Raw genomic sequence first — 19,512 nt, forward strand, 5'->3', positions numbered from 1 at the left:
ATCAACTTGAAGGTTCACACACATACATGAGTAAAATGTTCACAATAAACCATAACTGTAGATTGTAGATGCTACCTGCTTGGCATTAACTCAATTTCACCCTTGTGTTGAAAGCATAAACTAAATAAAGATGGACGATATGACTGCTCCCCTAAAAGTGAAGCAAAAATACTCAGACAAGTGTTTGCATTGCATTCAATACAAAATAGTTGTGGTTTATTTTTTTTTGGGAACAAAAAATGGCAACAACTAAGTGTCACTTCTCATGACCAGCGATATCTACAGGAAAGAAACAGCGATGGTTCCTTCTTTCGATTACCATTTTCCAGCGGGTTCAAATGATAACTTCAAATGTATTTCATGTGGTTTTCCATGTTTCACATTCTGTCTTTTCTGAACATTAAAACGTGTTCATTTCAATTTCATTTCCCCCTCAGTCTTCAGGCCTGCAAAGAAAACATTTGTCCACTTTTCATCTCTCAATTCAATGGTCAAAAATGCTTTTTGTTTTACACAGCTTCAATAACACTGGTGTCTGTACAAATTCCTATGAAAAAAATAGAAATGACAGTTCTGAGGGGAAAAAAAACAAATAAGGAATTCGTCATAAAAAGAACATTGACATGCCCGACTGAATCCTAATGATATTTTGTAACTATTTCTGGACACTTTATTTCTCCTCCACTTGTTGGTTTGTCTGGTGACACCTTGGATTTGAATTTCTCTCAAGGGCTACAAAGACAGATCCACACACAAAATACTATTTCCCCAAGAATGACATCCAGTTGTGCGTTGCCGTTTTCTGCATCCTCTCAACACTGGCTTCTATTTCTGGGTTTTTAAAAAATGAAAACGGACGCAGATGAAGCTTGAGGAGTTCTGTACGGGAGTGTCTGAGTTGTTTTTGTCACTTGCTGATAAATCTTCTTAAAGGGAACTTGTTCTGGGAGGTCCAGCTGCGTCTTTAGTCCATGAAGCTTGCTTCAATGTGTGCTTGCCTACAGTATTTCTACATTACTGCTGGTAAGGGTTGACAAGGTGTAACCTGTGACTTTAGTGCAATGTTTTCCCAACGTCATTTAGGAAAATGATTTTGATTTTGTCCCATTTTCTGCGTTTTTTTTTTTTTTTTTTTTGTGTGATTAGCCCTTGGTTGTCTTTCTCGGGGGGTGGGGCTTCTAGTTTGTAACCAACAGGCCCACGTCTTCCTCTTCAGTCCCTCACAGACCCATATGTCCTTAACATCAGGGGCTTCTCCAGCTGCTCCACTCCAAACACTAAGAACTGCGCCAAAAGAAGCCTTATGAGAAAATTGACAGTTTAGACTTTTTTAAGTCTTTAATTCATCTGCACTTTTCTTGAGCCTTTGAAATTTCCGGACACTCGGTTCTCTCCTGGGTTCTCGTGTCCAGTTCTTCCTTCTGATCGGATTCCAAAGTGGAAACTAGCAGGACGTCGAAGGATTTCATTTTCACACGTGGAAAAGAGCACAACGTCAGATCTCTCTATGCCAGAGCCGAGGAGAAAAGGGAAGATTGTTGTGATTCTTTTGTAAACGACAAACATCCACTTCACAAGCCCACCTGTCCCTCTCTTCTTCCTCCTCCTCCTCCTCCCTCTTCTTCTTCCCTCCATCTTTAGAAGAGACTAAATACAGCAGGTTTGGATGGGGCAGAAGGGGGAGATTTGGGGGAGGCTGTAGGTAGTGTAGTAGGTAACAGCGAGGGGAAGGTTTGTCCCTGTGTGTTTGAGAGGGGGGGTCTCTGTGTATGTGTAGGTGTGTATGAGTATGCTGACGCCTTGCTGTGAGGCTGTTAGGATTGTTTGAGGCGCTTGCGTGGGGGTCCGAGGAAAGGGCATTGAGCGGACGCCAGGGAGCGGTAAGCTTCGGCCACCAGGTGAGGATTTGACGCTACCATGGACTTCCAACCGGCGGTCTCCATCACCTCTGCGGCGTGGCTGAAGGACAAGAGAGACACAGAGATTGTGTAAATTAAAACAGCGACTCAGTTGATCGTCGATTTATTTGATGGTTGTGTGTGTGTGTTGCTTTGTGTTTTTTTCTGTTGTACTTATGTTGCTAAACTAATGAGTCTGTTGAAGGCACTAGTCCAGTTAACTCTCAGCAGGAGCTCCTGGAGTTTCTGGAGACTCATGTAATGAATTCTTTCCTGCCGTGTTTGCACTCGTCTTTATTGCACAACCAGACTGAAGTGAAGTCATCAGTCGATTAGCCGAGATTCATCGCTGTCACAGCTGATGTGAGAGGAAACAAAAGCCTGAAGAAAATCATTTAGACTGTTTCCAGAGCCGGACAGTCGAGTGTGAGAGTATGTGACTGATAGACGAACCACACTAATCAGATTTACATCACGTTTTAATTGTAATATTTCTTGTACTTTTACATGTATTATTTATTTATTAGGACTCTTTTCTCCTTGGATTAGCTGCATCTCACAGAAATTGGAGTTGAAAATCTTCTTGTTATTCGGGTTATCTTATTTCACTGCAAAGGTGACATTTTCCTGAAGCCCAAATCCAAAAGATCACTTAAGACATAGAAATGCAGGTGTCAGAAGTCTAGAAGTTAAACCTTCTGAAATGTTCAGATTGTTTGATTTATCATTTTAAGACATTTCCAAAGACATCAAAATATTTACAATTTAAAAAAAGCAAAAACTTAACTATTTCCATGAGATATTCCATGATCCACTCAGATTTATTGCGCTTACAACCCCCCAGGCCTTAGATCACTAATAAGGCAAGATTTCTTATATTTTATTTTTAAATCAACCAGAAAATAATTGATGAGATGATTAATCCATTCATAAAAACTGTGATTATTTTCTCTGTCAAACCACTAATCCACTGGTTGTTTCAGTTCTGTAAATATAAATCCTGAATCATGTGTAGCGAGGGGAGAGAAGCAATCTGAGGAGAAATGTGTGAGCTGAACGTTCGTGCTGACACATGTCCTGAGTTACGTTTTATCACACGTTCATCTGCGTCAACAGAGGAGGAGACTGCAGACCGAGCGAGGAGTCAGGTTGCCCTGATCCCTCAGAAAGCCTCAACAGCATTTAATAATATCCGACAGACTACTTGAGGAGGGACATGTGAAATTAAATTAACTGTGACACTGAGACACGAGCGGAGAGGATGAGACCAGCTACAGTCAGTAATGATGCCGCGATAAAGAGGAGAGAGATGTAACAAATCGACAGAGACAAACTGTGCCGTGGACTCTGGAGGCCAGTTTGTGAAACTCAGTTATATGCGGTGAAAAGCTCCTTTCTGTGTGTGCGAACTCACTAGTTGATGAAGTCCACAGCCTGGGTTTTGAGCTGGTCGGCGCTGTGCAGGTCCGCCAGGATGAGGATCTCAGCAGCATTTTCCACAGACAGACTGGTGCACAGAGCGTCCTCGCACATGACCTTCAGTCTCTCCAGAGCATACTAACAGAGGGGGGATGCAAGACAGTTGACATACTTCTCTTCTTCATTGGTATTTAATTATTCACAGAAATGATCTTTGCGTTCAAAATGACGGTGACTGACGTAAAATCTCAAATGTGCATTTCGTTCTTTAAGATGCAGGACTGAAGAATCAACATGTCAGTGCTCAACCTCTGAGGGAAACTGAGCCTAGAAGTCGTTCTCCCATTTGGTGTCACAGTCCGAGGAGTGAGATCAGTGTGAAATCATCCAACTGTCTCTTGAGATCCTGATGGTTCACTGGGATAGGGTTTGTGCACTGCTGACATCTATAATATATGAAATCTCAGTGTTTGCTGAAAGCCTGAGGAGAATCTGCAATGTGTGGTAACATTGTAATATTGTAATGATAAGAAGAAATGATAAGCATATCACAGTATATCACATGACCGTCCACATACACTGGCCAGGTTCTCGCTGGTGTAGGAGGACGCAGATTTGTCTTTTTGACATGAAAGGATGATGAGACATGAAACCTCTTCATCACGTGAATGCTTTGTGAACAAATATATTAATGTGGAAATGAATTACCTTGTCAGCTGCTGCCAGCAAGTCGTCAGCCATCTTGTCCAGGTTGGGAGCCTTGTCTGTGTAGATGAAGCACATCATCTCTTTAAAAACCTCGGGCTCCACGTCGTTGATCTCCACACGGTTCTGACAACAGACAAAGATCAAAGCAGAGTTAGATTAAAACATTCCATCGTGACACAAGCTTCAGCTGCTGTCGTGGAGAAAGAACGAACAGGAAGAAATCATCTAACAGCAAAGTAAGACTCAAAAATCCATCTTGTGTCAATTAGGCCGATTATCTGAATTATTTGTTGTTTTTTTAAATATCAATACTTTATTAATTTAAGTTTTTTTTAATGGTTTTATTATCAATGAGTAATTGAATAGAAACAATGGTTCTATTCTCCTGTTTTCTATTCATTGGTTTTCAGAGAAAAACCCTCCGTATTTTGAAATGTTTCAATCTACAGACGTCCCTGATTTCAAAAAACATCTGAGCGGCTTCTCCTGCAATTTCATTTCTTGCAGTCACGTGCACAAATGGAAAAAAAAGCAATACTCTGCTTCTGCGGCTTTGTCAGTGAAGGATGAATCCTGACCCTCATGTACGGCGGAACAATTTCATTTCAGGTGCGCGCTATCATTCAGTTTCACCAAGCAGCTTTGTGTTGCGGCCGTTCGACAGCACACAATCCTTTACTCACTTTAACCCTTCGACACAGCGCTGGAAGTCTGAGCTGTTGAGCCACAGGAACAAAACAAATTTATTTCTAAGGATAAAAAAGCTCTGGGACATGGGCTCACCTTTTTGCTCTCCTCCATCTCATGCTCAAACATGGCGCTGAATACAGGGGAGCGAGCTGAAAGCAGTGTTGTGGAGAAAGATTAGGACTAACAGGATAAAACATTAATGTGTGAGTAATAGTGGGATTAAGTGTCGGTCAGAGGCCAAATTAAGAGCAAAGAAAAAAGAAGTGACTCATGTTTGTACCTGCCAGGATGGCTTTGTGGGCCTGAAACTCCTGACCAGCCACACAAAGGGAACAGTCTGTGAAACGTGAGTTCTCCCACAGGCCCCCCAGCTCGTCCGCTAGCCGGCAGTCAGGCACCTTCACCATGTTCATGGTGTTCTGACCGGATATGTTGACTGAGTCTTGCACGACACTCACCTGGAGGAGAGAGATTCAATGAGATGCAAGACAAAACGTTCTGGGTGCTTTAAAAAAAACTGCACTGAAACGAGTATAAAAGTTTAACAAGAAGAGGCAGCTACCTCGCAGAAGAGTGTGAGCTTGTCGTCAGGTAGAAGACCGTTGGCCTCATCTAGGAGGAAGTCTCTCCGGATGAACTTTTTGAAGCCCCAGTCTTTCCCCTGGACAAAGCGATATGCTCTCTGGCTTTCTGCAGACAGCCGGGACACAGAAGTCAAAGACATAAGTCCGTAGAATGATTTCTGTTTCTCCTGAGATGTGACTCTTTAAAGGCCACAGTTCAAAGTTTGTTGAAACCAGCTGACTCACCCATGGCTTTGGTCTCCTCTCCCTTGGCATTGAGGATGGAGAACTTGAACTTGGCGCGCACCTCGGCCTTCGGACAGCTGACCAGCAGCAGGTAGAGAGACAGGTAGTCTTTACTCTCCTCATCAAGGCCCTTCGGATTCACTCGCAAACACCTGATGGTGGTGAAAGGTACAGAAATTAAGATCTCTAGTAAAGGGGATAGAGTAAATAATGTATTAATCATCTGATTAAAAAGATCTGAGGATTCCCAAGGTTCTGCTTTTAAAATTGGGTGTAGGGCCGAAATCCAGTAATAAAAAACACGTTGGATGTTTCTTAGACTAAAATATTGAATACAATGAAACGAGGCAGCATCTTTCCCACTCACCATTTCAGCTTGTCATTGGCCCCTGAAGAGAAGGTGGAGCTCTTGATGACCTCACCCATCTCCTCACGACAGAAGCTGAAGTTGTTTATGGTCCACATGTAAGAGAACTTCACCACTTTGATCTGATGGGTAAACACACACATAATATATATATATATATATATATATATACATATATCGAGTCGACAAAACATAAGTGGTAACGTCGTTCTCTGTGGGGTCATTTTTACCTGTGTGTAGCACCAGCTCTCGGCCACTGGCCCGCTGGACATTTCCGCAGGGGGAGGGGGACTCGGGACTCTTGACATTGCCAGCGTGACAGAAGGTGTGGGGGCAAGAGGGTGAGGGGGATGAATCCGTCACTTCCACTCGTCAACGTGCTGTCCTGACGTCCATCTGCATCAACACACACCAGATGGAAGCACTTTGCCCCCTAGACACAGACAATGCGGGTGTGATTAACTGATGGGACGAGGATTTAATATGTTTCCTGAAAGTCTGGTTAAGCATGAAACTCATTCTTCAAAAACAGAGGCAAGCAATCCTAGAAGACCATGCCTTAAACAAAGCGCAACCTATTGTGATGCGACACACAAACACAGGACCTTCCATCAATCCAGTTTCTTCTTATTCATGTGGCCACATGGCCTGCTGCAGAGGATTGTTGCGATGGGGAGAGGAGAACGGTCCCTGACCCATCGGGGGACGGCAGGAGATCGATGGCTCGTGTCTCTTTTAAGATCAATAACCTCTACAATTGCAATTAAGTCTCAAAAATGAACTGTAAATAAACAAGTCGTCTCTCAGGACCTTGGAGGGGGTCGCAGCCACTTGCTAAACCCAAGGTTCCCAACTAACCTTCAAGTCACAAAGGAAAGAAATGCACCTCTGTGATAAAAAACGTAAACTGGTCAGCAATTAATATTTGAGGCTACAAAATATTGAATCCTTGGAAGACTGAGTTTTGTGTCCATCGTTTAAAGTAGTTAGTTATTTATCCTTCAGCTGAAAAGGCTTTTCATAAGGGTTGGGTATTGTTATGGTTTTTCCCTCGGCTCTCACATTTATCCCGTGCTGCCAGCCGTTTGCCCCCACAGCATGTTTCTACCATACAGAACAGTGAGGGGGGATAATAATGCAACATTCATGACAGTATAAAAAGGCTACGGAGTCTAATCAACACAAAACGACCCATGACAGATGACTGGTTCGGCCCACTTCCAAGACTGTCATCACAAAATTCAATGAATGAAGAACCAACCAATCTTTTAGATTTCTCAACACCGGCCACCGGTAAGATGGAGTGAGACGATGAAGATAGAGGAAGGTGGTACAGGGAAAGAAAATGAAAAGTAAAGTGATAGAGAAGCCAAATGGAAAAACAGGAGGCGAATGAAAGATTGGCCACCGTCTGAGATAAATTGCCACAAAAAGAGGTTAGATGGAGAGAAAGGAAAAATCAAACAGGGGTATGAGAAAGAAATAAAATCCTGAGCATTGGGCTGGACTCGGATGCACCAAAGACAGGAAGTTCAAGAAATAGCCATTAAGTGTGTTTGCATTCAGAAATAATCTATAGTTTTTTTTAGTCAGCTGATATTTAACCAGACGATCTATACACTTATCACTAATACACAGTAAAGTGATTATCTGTGTCCGATAATCCAGGAAAAAATTATACCCGGGGAAGTTTTTTAAAATTGTAACAGTAGATGGCAACAATATTTAACAAACAAGATCGATTTCTTTTAAATGAATTCCTCTGTACCTCTGAAATGTATGAATGTTTATCTGTGAAAATAAAATACATTAAGTGGGCTGTTATGACCACAACGCTTTTTTTCCCTGACATTTCACTCCACAGATCAAAAAAGGAGGAGAAATCAATTTCTGCTCCAAATTAAAAACTGGAGGTGTGGAGGCATTTCACACAGCAATTTCCAAAGGGGTTGAAAAAATTGCAGCCCTTGTCAAAGTGTCAGTGAACACAATGTCTATTTCCAAAGCTGTGGTCTTCGAGGACTGCGGTAAGCCCCAGACAAACCTTAAAACTATAATTGGTACAGGGACTGGGGATCGATCGCACGGCGCGTGTTGGGCCTCTGTGGGAGGGATTTCATATTCTGCCCTTGGTCATGGTGCTCTTCCTTTCCTAAAAACTCAATCTCAGAAAGGTATGAACTATTGATTCTGCTGCAGCGATCAGCTTGCCTCGCTCTCATCCTTGACTTTGTGCAGACTCACAATTATACTGAAGGGGATTTGACGGGGCAAGAAAAGCATTAGCACCCAGGCTTCACCTGCTTCAAAGGGAGGAGGCAACTCAATGCATATCTATTGTCTCCAGTCACCTGCTTCACACCATTACAACACTAACACTTGACATGTTGACCTGCAAGACCAGACATCCCCTGCACGTAAGTAACAGTAACAAGTAGCAGGAACTACACTCTCACAAAATTATAATGTGACTTCCCCTGGAAAAGTTTTCTCTCTAATCTAATTGCAGGAATCTCTGTCTGTTGTTGTCCCTTCTCGAGAACAGTTCATCTTACCGGCTTCAAACTTGGTAATTGTGTTGTCAAAACGTAAGTGAAAGATTTGTTTCTTCAGTTCGGGGCTTTACACACTGAGCCGAGCTTCACTGAAACCTGTTCAGCAGCTCTTTGTGTTGCTTCAGGGTTCTGTCTTTTCTTGCCACGGCTCAAACATCTGGACCACAAGCAAACATCCAATTCCAAACAGGCATGTTAACAATGTGCACAGCAGCAGTTTACACAAAGGAACTGATGTGTAACACTGAGGCTCTTGGCAAAATCCCTTTCTCACTTAATTACCCAACTTGAGTGATGTTCTAATCCTACAGTCGGTCGGTCTTTGCTGCTGGCGTGCTGAGGTTAATCAACAGGAATGCAATTGGATTGTATCCATTTTCAAAACACACGAACCTCTGAAACAACAATGACCTAAATGTTATTACATGTGACACTGACCTGAAAACTAATTCTTCCCCATTACATTTATTTTTGAATTTGTTTTTAAATAGTAAACACAGATTAATTGGATTTTCTCCAACACTAAACTGAGCTCAGCTAAATTGAGTGATGTTTCCTAAAAGTATTAAAACAGATGAACTCAGGAAAAACTTCAATGAAAGGCCATTTAAAATCAGCGTGGACTTTAAAAAGGGGTAACAACTAAAAGAATGTGACATCTGCTTGTACATCTTTTATCATATATTGATCATTTCAATTGCACGAACAGTGAGAAAGCAGTCGTGGATGAAAGCACGTAAATGTTCCCTTAGACATACACCCCCTTTTCCATCAAACCGAACCAAGTGCTGTTTCAGAACTGGTTCAACTTGTGAAGCTTTTAAGAACCAGTTTGGTTTTCCATGAGCTAGAGCCAAATTATTACATCACCATAAACCTCACTGTCTTCATCTCTATGCCTCATGTTTAAATTTACCCACCACCATGCACTTAAGTGTTCATTCATTCATTCAGCCCATCCTGACTCAGTCACAGACTTTACAATAAAAAGCACTGATCGTCTCACAGTTTCCACCAAAACACAAACTGCGGTGAAGCCATTTCTATAGTTCTTGGATGCACAGGTGAATATTACAATCTTCACTGTGCTGGAGCACATTAGATTATAACAACACAAACCCGCCTCCTGTCAACAAGGGTCAATGACTTATATCATTACATCACAACCAACAAACCTGATGCATCGGATGAGCCACAAAGTTTGACTCTAAGAAAACCTATGATGAAGGCCCGGGACGTGCATCCTCGTGCTCCTTATATCTGGTCAACACAAAGTGCATATTATTCTTTCAAAGTCTGAACTCTTCGACTCTTCTGTTTAAAAAACGTGTAAACTTGAAGGAGGTTGTTGTTGTTGTTGTTGGGGACGTGAGTCAGACAGTGGCTGTAGGCGGTGACAGTAGCAGGTAGTTGACCTGCTAACAGTGAAGATAAAGTACTTTTCTGCTTTTAATCCGGCTCCTCGCTTCAGCTGCACGTCAACACAGACCGCGCTTTTAAAAACAGAGACACGCGTCGACGCCGGGGTTCGACTCCTCAGTCCACACAATCCCGATGTTAGCACCACGGCTAACTCCGCCGAGCTAGCTGGCCAGCTAGCCCAGTTCCTGTAGCAGCTAAATCTGAGCCAAACTAAAAAAGGGCAGAAAACTAAAAACCGCGCGTGGGTGAACCCCGCGAGGACACGCGTGCTGCGTGCTCACGTGTTCGCTCGTCACGGTCGCTGCTTCGTTGTTCACTCGGCGCCACACTCACCTTCGTGTCGGGTTCGATTGGAAACGGTGGTCGTCCGGGAGCTGGTGTTGTTGTTAGCTAGCAGGCTAGCTGTCTTCATGAGGGGCAGACATGGGCAGGGCCGTGTCACAGCCAGCGCCCCCTGCTGCACGGGAGGGATTCCATTTCCAGGGTTCAGTGAAAAAGAAACGAGTGAGAGATAATAATATTTTTTTAAAGTTTTATGTTTTATATTCTGAATTAAGAGTCAGACATTAGCTTCAGTGATTTGCTTCAGAGTCAGTTAGATTTTACAACAGGTTATTTAATAGTCATATAGTAAAAAAAAAGATTTGGAGAACTTGGTTCAACACTGACTGAATGAAAGTGTTGTACATTTTGATTATTGCATAAAAAATTAAATCTTACTCGCAAGCTATCTGCATTCTGGATGTCAATGACCGGATTGTAATTGTTAGATGTCAGTGGGTTATATTGGGTTTAATCAAAACTTGGACACACTCTGATGTTACCTGCAGGAAACGTGAACTTTTCTTTTTTTATGTTTTGATGCAAACTACAAAAACCAATTTAGCTTTTCTTGTGAGGATGAATATTCATGTGGCAGGGGCCAGATCTGACCCAAGAGCTGCTATTACCCCCAAATTAAACCACAGTGTATTTACAAATATCTCTTTCTATCTAACTGGGTTTGGTTTATATTGATGTTTGCAGATTGAAGTAAAAAAAAAAATCTCTACCGGTCATTCTCATGGATGCACTGCCTCCGTTTAATTTTCACCATCACTGAAGACTAATTTATCTTAATTTAATCAGCAGGGTAGATGAGCTATTGCCGTACACCAAGATTAAGGGCTATCGACTGTTGAAGGTTGAATTTAATTAAGATGTGAACGGCATTAATCTCTGGATTCATCAGCTCAGCTTGAATGTGTCTTTAATTCATCTCTGTCCTCTCACGCTCACACGTCTTTGCAGTGACCATGTTCTCTGGTGATGAATTGTGCTCTTAAACTTCTAAAAATCAATTATTGTGTTAGATTTAATTTCTTCCCTTAGATGCAAAGCAGTGGATAATGGAGCTGTCGCATCTCTCTACTAAAAACAGAAATCATAACCATTTTATCAAAACCCATAATTTAAAGCTGCTCGTCAGGGGAAACATAATTACAAGGTGTCCGTTCTTGATGGCTACAAATTAGGCACAGAGAACAGGGACAGGGAACTTTATTTCAATATTTGATCATTTTCAAAGGACGTGTAGCATCTTTTTCTCTTACTGTCGGACAAGAAATCATGTGCATAAAGAGAAAGATGAAGAAAAGTGACAAATACATGCGTACATATATTAACAAATATTTATAAATTTACACAAAATGTAATATTCAAAACAACTTGCAAACAAATACAGTGTAAGAAAAATGTGTAGATACCAGAGATGAAACCAAATAAAAAGCACGAGGCTGTGTACATGAAATATTCAAATGTGTTTTTTAGGGATGACAACATTTCCACTTGTTGCGATCGGGATCAAGAGCTTGCGCTGCTCCATGCGAAGATATTTCTCAATGAGCACTTCCACCGGCACCTTGTCATTCACGTGGCCCTGCCTGCAGAGTGCAAAAATAATGGTCACGTTAAATGCAACATGTCAAGCTTTTTTTAAATCTGTGTGCGCCCATGGATTAGAGTTTCAGAGTAAATGTTTCCTTCTTCATGCGAAGTGATCACAATCATCTTCACACTCAACACGGAGCTCAAGGGTGCCATCTAGAGGTCACTATAATCCTTGTGTGGCAGGGTTGGTTTTTCTTTTTTGTCATGTTCTGCTAGATAATGTAATTCTTCATTCTTTACGTCTCGCAGCATTACAACCATGTCGATAACTTTTGCTCAACAGAAAACAGACTTAATCATATTTGTACCTTTGAATACTATCTTCATCTTTTATGTCCTTTTATCTCTGAGTTTCTGAAATGTGTTAAATTACTTTTAAGAGATGAACTCTGGCATCTTTTCGAAAACCGTAAGAAAGAGCTGGTGCATGTTCATTTAATCAAACAACACACTGACCTCTTCAGCAGCAGCACAGCATCCTCTACCTCTATGGTTTTTCTCTTTGCATGACCTGCATACGTCTCCAGATCGTCCGCCAGCCGCTCTAAGAATTTATCCATTCTGTCAAAAAGATGACGCACATCGGTTATCTCACCAGTGACGTATTCACCAAATCACAAAACAAAAGATTCCAACTGGCTCAGAAATTATTTAAGAACTTTTCTTATTACGGAACTTTTAAATTCACTTGTTGCTTAATTTGTTCCAACGCTTTCGTTCACAGTTACTTACACTTCATCAAGGACGGGGTACACATCTGCAGAGACCTTCGCTTTTGCAAAGTGTCTGAACACGCTCATAAGGTAGCTCTTAGGAGGGGTTGCTTTGTTCTTAGCTGGTGTTCTCTTCTTCCGCTGCACCTGCTTGGGTTTAGCTGCTGGTAAAGCTTCACTTGTACCACTAGTGGAACTGCAGACAGAAGAATGAGTCAGTAACTGATGAAACATTCGGAATTTAATCCGCATATTTAAACTGACTTCACTCTGAACTTCCAGAGAAACACACAAGCTCATTTTAACATAGAATGCAACTGACCTGGCTTGAATATTCTTCTGAAGAGAAGGTGAGGCCAGAGGGTCCGGTTTGAAAAAGTTCCTCTTCTCTCTGACAAAGGCTGGGGTCTCGCAACTGAAGTCTGAGAGTTTAGAAAATGGTGAAACAACACGTTACTCTCTTCTCATTTGTAACTTTAACTACTGATCCTTAAATCAGCTTCAAGAGTGGACACAATGACAGAGACAAAATGAGACACTGACCCTCGTTCTCTTCCCCATCTTCATCCTCCCACTCTTCTCCTTGTTCAGCAGTGTCTAAAGCACCAGCCTCTTCTTCAGGTGAAGCATCACTCAGATGGTCGCCATCTACAATATCATTCATCAAGTCCAGAGAGAGAAGAGGGTTTTCTTTCCAGGCATCAGACTCAGCCTCTGACTGAGAATCGTCATTTTGTCCTCGGGTTGAAGACTCCGCCACGTCAGGCATCTCAGAATGAGGGTGGCTGCTCTCTCTCTGCTTGATAGCACTGTGCGCTTTGTCCTCACTCCATCCTACATACAAGCAACAACACTTAAATAAGAAAACTGGGAAACATTTATAACTTTCATTGATCATTCAGTCAAGCACATTTAATATAATCCCTTTTATCCACAGTAAGAGATTATATTCTTGACTCTACCTTCTTCTGTTGCGTCTTGCAAATCTCCCCCTGCTCCTGGCATCGGCACAATGAGGCCACCCTGTGAGCGCTGAGCCCTTCGACTGATGTGTTCCAGCAGTTCTGATGCCTGCTCACTGTCTTCCTCCTCCTCTTGCTTCCCATCATGCTCATCTTCCTCAGATTGAGAATTGGCTGCAGGATCTTCTTGGTCACTTTGATATTCCTCAGCATCACCCTCCTCCACAGACTGAGAATCAACTGCACCTTCTTCTTCCTCCTCAGTTTGAGAGTCAGGTGTAACCTCCTCTTCCTCAGACCTGGTTGCAACATCTTCTTCAGGCTGAGAATCCACTACATCTTCTTCTTCAGTTTGAGAGTCAGGTGCAACCTCCTCTTCCTCAGACCTGGCTGCAACATCCTCTTCACGCTGAGAATCCACTCCATCTTCTTCTTCTCCTTCAGTTTGAGGATCAGCGGCACCTTCCTCCTCTGTTTGAGCTTCCACTCTGTTCTCCTCTTCATCGTCGTTTTCACCATCAGATGTCCTCTTCATCTCCTCCTCTTGACACTCAGCTGTATCCACATCTTTCTCTGACTGACCATCAGAGACATATTCTTCGCTCTGAGATTCCACAGCAACCCCTCCCTCGGTTGGAGATACATGCACTGACTTCTCTTTTTCCGGCTCATTCTGCTCCATGTCACTCGTCTCCCTCTTGTCCTGTGTTTCAACGATGGACAAGCTGGACGTCATGGAATTAGGCTCTGAGTAGAGGGCTGTGTTACAGTTGACAATGTCTGCTGAGACATCAGGTACGCTGAGAACACTTAGGCCCAGGGTGAAGCCCTCAGAGTAGGTGGTCATATTCAAATCCTCTGGTTGTTCTAGACAATAAAACAAAATAAATACCTGTTGCCACATAATATTCATTAATAGCAATTTAACAAAGTCAGGCTTTAAAACACCTTTTGTACAAAACATGAACTAATAAGTGAGGAATCAGTGCTTTAATTAACTTATAACTACATATATGAAATGGAACAAAAAGGAAAAAATTGCAAGGTTAAGAAAAACAATTTAATCACCACGATCGTCTTCCATCTGCCATTTATTTACACCAGCACCAAATTCTTCTGCTGTGACTTTTCTACGGTTGGCAACTCTCCTCTGCAGACCCCTCCTCTCCATCCGAACGTCTACAAAGGGTGTTTTCAAACTCAAAGACGTGGAGCTTTCAAACAGATTAAAGAGGCAATACAGTCAATTAGGAGCTCACTCACTGTCAACAGAAATCTAATTGTTTTAAAAACTAAAAGATAATACATGATTATCTAAATGTGTTTACCTTGATAAGGAAAGTGATGAATGATCATCTATTGACACTTCACTTTCTTCTCCAACATCTGTAAACATAAGGAACACAAACATCCCAGTAAATGTATGAATTTACAAACACAAACGTTCACAGGATCTTATACAATCTCTTTCAACCATTGGATCTCATCAGTAGCAGCTTTAACATTACCACTTGCGCCTTTAAGTCGTTTTTCAAAAGCTGTTACGTTAAGGCTCCGGTGTGGTCTCTTTCTGCTCAGTCCCTTTGCAATGCTTGCTGCGTTGCCGAGAGTTAAATCAGGCAGATCCAGCCCTGAGAGCTCAATACTGAAAGACAAGAAAATATCAAGTTATTTTATATAAATACACAAACACAACATAATTCAGCCAGTCACATACAAACAAACCGATAATGGACAGACATCCTGTTACACACACCTGGGACGCTTGCTGGTAATGCTGGAGTTGGCTGAAATCAGCTGGGGCTCCTCTGACGCAGCTTTTTCATGAATCACTGGGGACTTCACCGGCTCTGAACCACACGGTGAAGAACATTATTAAAGAGAAAACAAACAGCTGCATCGTGACGTGTGCAGAAAGAAAGTCAGGCCCACACACCCGTCAGCAGGATGTTCCTGAGTATGTGCCTCGGTGTTTCTCCTTCATCAAACAGCATTGACGTTGGGGCGGGAGTGTTTATATTTCGGAGCCCAGCTGAGGCAGTCCTCCTTGTAGTGGGGGGCAAGGACTTCCTGGTTATACTCTGCAAATAAGGAAGATAAATCAGCTTCATTAGACTCAACATGTCCATCATCAGCATATTAATTGCTCTTCCAGCTCACCTCACGCATCTTATGTTTGAGGCTGCGCCTCAGGATGTCCTGTGGGGTCTGGGCTCCAGCATCTCTCTTGCTCAGTCGACTGCTGCGCCGGGTGCTCACTGGTTTGGAGGAACTAAGAGAAGACGGTTTCAAATGTGTTCAACACAAAGTCGCTGAGAGAAACTTTTTTTTAATTTTTTATACATAATTCAGAAAGTAAATATCTAGAATTTTGTGCATAAAGAATTAAACTGCAATAACTATTGATATTGTTCTATGGATATTGTTCTATTGCTCAGCCTGAGCTGGAATTTAACATTTTTTGTGTGTTAATCAATAAATAAACTGATCAATTAAAAAAAACATAAACGTTTCAGGGAATAAAAGAAAACAATCATCAGCTACTAGCTTGATTGTGGTTGTTTCATATCATCAGGATTTACGACTGCTGCTCATTTACAGAAGAGATGAACATTATAATCCTATAATGTACAGATTTGATTATTTGTGCTGCTTCATACAGACTTGTTCATTAATTCCTATGTTTGTCAGGTTAGTTTAACTCTGACAGATACAAATACAACTCAGACAGGTGCAATCAGTCGACCCTGGAACAAAAATAAAAGGGTGGATGGAGGGTGGATGGATGAGGACCTGCGGGTGATGGGGGTCCTGGGGGTCTCGGTGCTGAGGATGTTCTTCAGCAGGACTCGAGCAGATAAATCCTCCGTCAGATCCATGGAGCTGCCGTTAGCTGCTGCTAGCTGTTAGCTGCTGCTAGCTGCTGTTAGCAAACAAACGGTAGAGCAGCAGCGTTAGCCGCGTTCAGTCGCGACTTGTTACAGACCAGGTGGTTTTAGTCCGAGAGTGGAAGCGGAACCGAAGCGAGTTTCACCGATCGCAGATTTTAGCGCGTTGAGCGAAGTTCGAGTCTGTTTACGTTCCTGCTCCCGTCGCTCTGCCTCCCGCGTTATTTTCAAGTGAAACCTCGCGATAACTTCCTCTTCTCGTTCGGCGTCTCCAGCGCGTTACCGCCACCAAGTGGAGAATCGAGGGAGAACAGTTGGTGGAAGAGTGACTCAGTTTAATGTGATTATTTATTTATTTTATATTTTAACATTATATGTTTATGATCTTTTCTTTAAGTTAATGTATAAAATAATGATAACATGATTTTTTTAAATGATTTATCACATAAAAAGCTGCTTTATTTATTAGACTTTAACTGCATCAGCAAGTTCCTATGAGACTGTCACAGAACTAGTTTTTTAGATGATGAAATTATTATTTCAATTTAGGTTAAAGTTACAGTGATATAAAATATGGTTTGGTTTAAGAAGTAGGTGAATGTAGTGGACAGACGAATGCCATTCATAACATTTGTTCATTTAACAAAAAGTACAAACATGAACTGGGAGTCACGCACAAACGAGAGACGGGATTAAAATAGTTTTAATGATTTACAACAAAAATAAATTCATACATTAGTAAAACAGGTGGTTGCCTGTTTTATATATTCAGACAGTCACTGATAGAGTGAGTGATCCCTTCCTCCAGAATGAGCTGAATGAGTTCGACCTTCAGTCAGCGCCAAGGGTTGATTTCATATTTGGCAAAACAAAAAAAAGTGCAAAGGCTCTTCACTCTGAAGACGACGTCAGAGGCAGAAGTGCGACTTAGAAATCAGGCCTGTCCTTCTTCAGCTTGGAGTAGTCCATGTTAACTGTGAAAAGCTGGAAACACGCACACACAGAAACAAACATACACAATCAGTATAAAGGAATATGGACTTTGATGTGAGATAACAGAAAAGATAAGGGATGTCCTTTACAGAGGTTACCTTTGAATCTAACCAAGCTGTCAAACACATAATTGTAATACCAACACAAAATAATCCATATTCTTATTATTCTTATTCGAAAGCTGTTACTTTGTACTGATGAGTGGGGCTCAGATTGTTCCAGGGCTCAGGGTTGTTCTTACGATCCCATCTGTGGACAAGAACAGACGACCATTTCAGAATTTGACTTCCTGATGGTATTAATGTTCCTCGTGTTATACTTACAAATACACTTAAATGTAATAACCATACAAAACAACAGATCCACAACAAGAATGTCTCCTTGCTGTCTGTGATCTAACTGGTACGTACGAGACATCTGGGTTTTTCAGAGCCAGCCGACACAGGTACGTGGCGCTCATGGTTACGCCACCACCGATGAAGATGAAGAGGGGGATCAGCTGGTGGGAACAGAACAAACAGTTGTTCACAAATTAAATTCAGTGGATCTGAACCGTTTTGGCTTCTTCGTCCCCCGAATATGTTAATTACAAAGTTTTCTTCTTTGTTTTGTATAAACTATTTCATTTTGAAATTTGATTCCATTCGCGTATCAAAATGTCAGAGGTGCAAGTTTACAGTTTACACCTGTCGTGAGTTGGGGTCTTAATCCACCCACTTTCCACGTTTATCCAATATGTACCTTGAAACTGTGTTTTGAGTTTATTAGTAGTAGTAGTAGTAGTAGTGGTAGTATTATGAGGCTTCATATATTAAAATGTGTTTTACCTTCTTATCCTTGTGCTCCTCTGTTGTCTAATGCTGTAAATGTTTTCTGTAGTTTGTCTTTGATTCTTCCATTTGAATTTGTAAAGCTACTTGTTATTGTGTCTTTGTCTGTCTATATTCATTATTATATTATCATTATTATTATTATTATCAGCTCCTTGGGAACAAACACAGACAGTCTCTACTCAGTGATCTATTAATAACAGCGTGACTCTGTCGCCCTCTGACAAACAGTGGAGTCTCCACATGCTCTCATTCCAGCATGGAGTCCATACAGTACGTACAGTGCGTCCTGCAGCGACCTTCATACATGGCTGTAACGCACAGTGCTCGCACGTAGGCGCCTGATTTCACCACATCTCCCCCTCAGATCATCACGACTTTCATTATTAACACATATAAACATCACGACTGTCTCATGAGTGCATGTTTCTCTGCCTCGTCCCTGCAGGTGATTCGTTTTTTTAAGAAGAAGCTGAGAGGGTGGCACAGGAACATCTCCAGGCGCGTTCACACGAGGAGGGAAAACACCAGAAATAAACGGATGAGAGAATAAAGAGCGGGTTTATTTAGTATGACTGGAATTTAATTAATGACCCGTTAATCAAATCATAAATCTACAGCTGCGGGGGAATCTTCAGGTGACAAACCATATGTCGTTATAGTCGCATTGGTTTTCTCTCATCCCAATAATCAAATGCGTAAAACTGGGCCTTTACACATTCGGTGCATTTGGTGAAAATGTCATTACGGCGCATTTACACATCGACTAATTATAATTAAGGAGAGAATGGAAAAAACGGGAGCGCGCTCCAGTCACACACACACAGACACACACAGTGCGCGCGTCCTCCAGGCTGCCTTCAATGTCACCGGGTCGTTCACGCGTTAGAATGAAAACACACTTACAGCCGGGTGGCTCCGCAGTTGTTTGGCGACGAGGCTGAACACAGACATGTCGGCGGGACCTCTGCGCGGCTGAGTCCGTGATAAAGCTGAGGGTCTGCGGCTGAAGGGGCGAAGGAGGACCGCTCCACTGTTTCCTACAGGCCGGGACGCACAAGAGGAGTGAACGCCACCTCCTTACACCCTCAGCCAATCACACAATGAGACGACATATGCACATCTGTACGGGCCTGCGTCATGTGACGTGGACATGTATGGATATGTGTATGTTCACTGAACCAGCAGGTGATGGAGGATAAATCCTGCTCCTTGAAATATAAATCCATTAACAGATTCGTTTGATTGAAGGTAATATTTCTGGGGACGGTCCCTTTGAGGAAGGTCCCTTATTGAATCATTCTGTCTACAAAGTGCCAGAGAACTGTG

General features: G+C 42.1%; 3 protein-coding genes across 4 annotated transcripts; all 3 read right to left on the reverse strand.

Annotated features, from left to right (window-relative positions):
• Nucleotides 1-183: 183 nt before the first annotated feature.
• LOC109640703 (speckle-type POZ protein) lies at nt 184-10,326 on the reverse strand. 2 transcript variants are annotated; one of them, XM_020104838.2, is made up of 10 exons: nt 10,202-10,326; nt 6,122-6,324; nt 5,892-6,013; nt 5,525-5,676; nt 5,278-5,405; nt 4,996-5,173; nt 4,809-4,864; nt 4,026-4,148; nt 3,313-3,455; nt 184-1,959 (listed from the first exon to the last, which is right to left on the reverse strand). In XM_020104838.2, the coding sequence occupies exons 2-10, from the start codon at nt 6,197-6,199 to the stop codon at nt 1,815-1,817; spliced, it is 1,125 nt and encodes a 374-aa protein (XP_019960397.1). In that variant the 5' UTR covers nt 6,200-6,324; nt 10,202-10,326; the 3' UTR covers nt 184-1,814. The 2 variants fall into 2 exon arrangements, with proteins under 2 accessions (XP_019960397.1, XP_019960398.1); XM_020104839.2 differs by lacking the exon at nt 10,202-10,326 and adding an exon at nt 9,622-10,080.
• A 1,064-nt stretch (nt 10,327-11,390) lies between these two features.
• On the reverse strand, nt 11,391-16,614 carry cenpt (centromere protein T). The gene is made up of 13 exons (XM_020104810.2): nt 16,266-16,614; nt 15,633-15,744; nt 15,409-15,553; nt 15,229-15,322; nt 14,981-15,117; nt 14,801-14,858; nt 14,541-14,686; nt 13,473-14,339; nt 13,054-13,344; nt 12,833-12,932; nt 12,530-12,706; nt 12,254-12,358; nt 11,391-11,790 (listed from the first exon to the last, which is right to left on the reverse strand). The coding sequence occupies exons 1-13, from the start codon at nt 16,349-16,351 to the stop codon at nt 11,661-11,663; spliced, it is 2,448 nt and encodes an 815-aa protein (XP_019960369.2). The 5' UTR covers nt 16,352-16,614; the 3' UTR covers nt 11,391-11,660.
• A 431-nt stretch (nt 16,615-17,045) lies between these two features.
• On the reverse strand, nt 17,046-19,412 carry LOC109640698 (cytochrome c oxidase subunit NDUFA4-like). The gene is made up of 4 exons (XM_020104831.2): nt 19,090-19,412; nt 17,764-17,852; nt 17,542-17,602; nt 17,046-17,344 (listed from the first exon to the last, which is right to left on the reverse strand). Exons 1-4 carry the CDS (start codon nt 19,135-19,137, stop codon nt 17,288-17,290), a joined length of 255 nt encoding a protein of 84 aa, XP_019960390.1. The 5' UTR covers nt 19,138-19,412; the 3' UTR covers nt 17,046-17,287.
• Between the last annotated feature and the right edge of the window lie 100 nt (nt 19,413-19,512).

The sequence above is a fragment of the Paralichthys olivaceus genome, chromosome 21, assembly GCF_024713975.1.
Source record: "Paralichthys olivaceus isolate ysfri-2021 chromosome 21, ASM2471397v2, whole genome shotgun sequence".
Classification (NCBI taxonomy): domain Eukaryota; kingdom Metazoa; phylum Chordata; class Actinopteri; order Pleuronectiformes; family Paralichthyidae; genus Paralichthys; species Paralichthys olivaceus.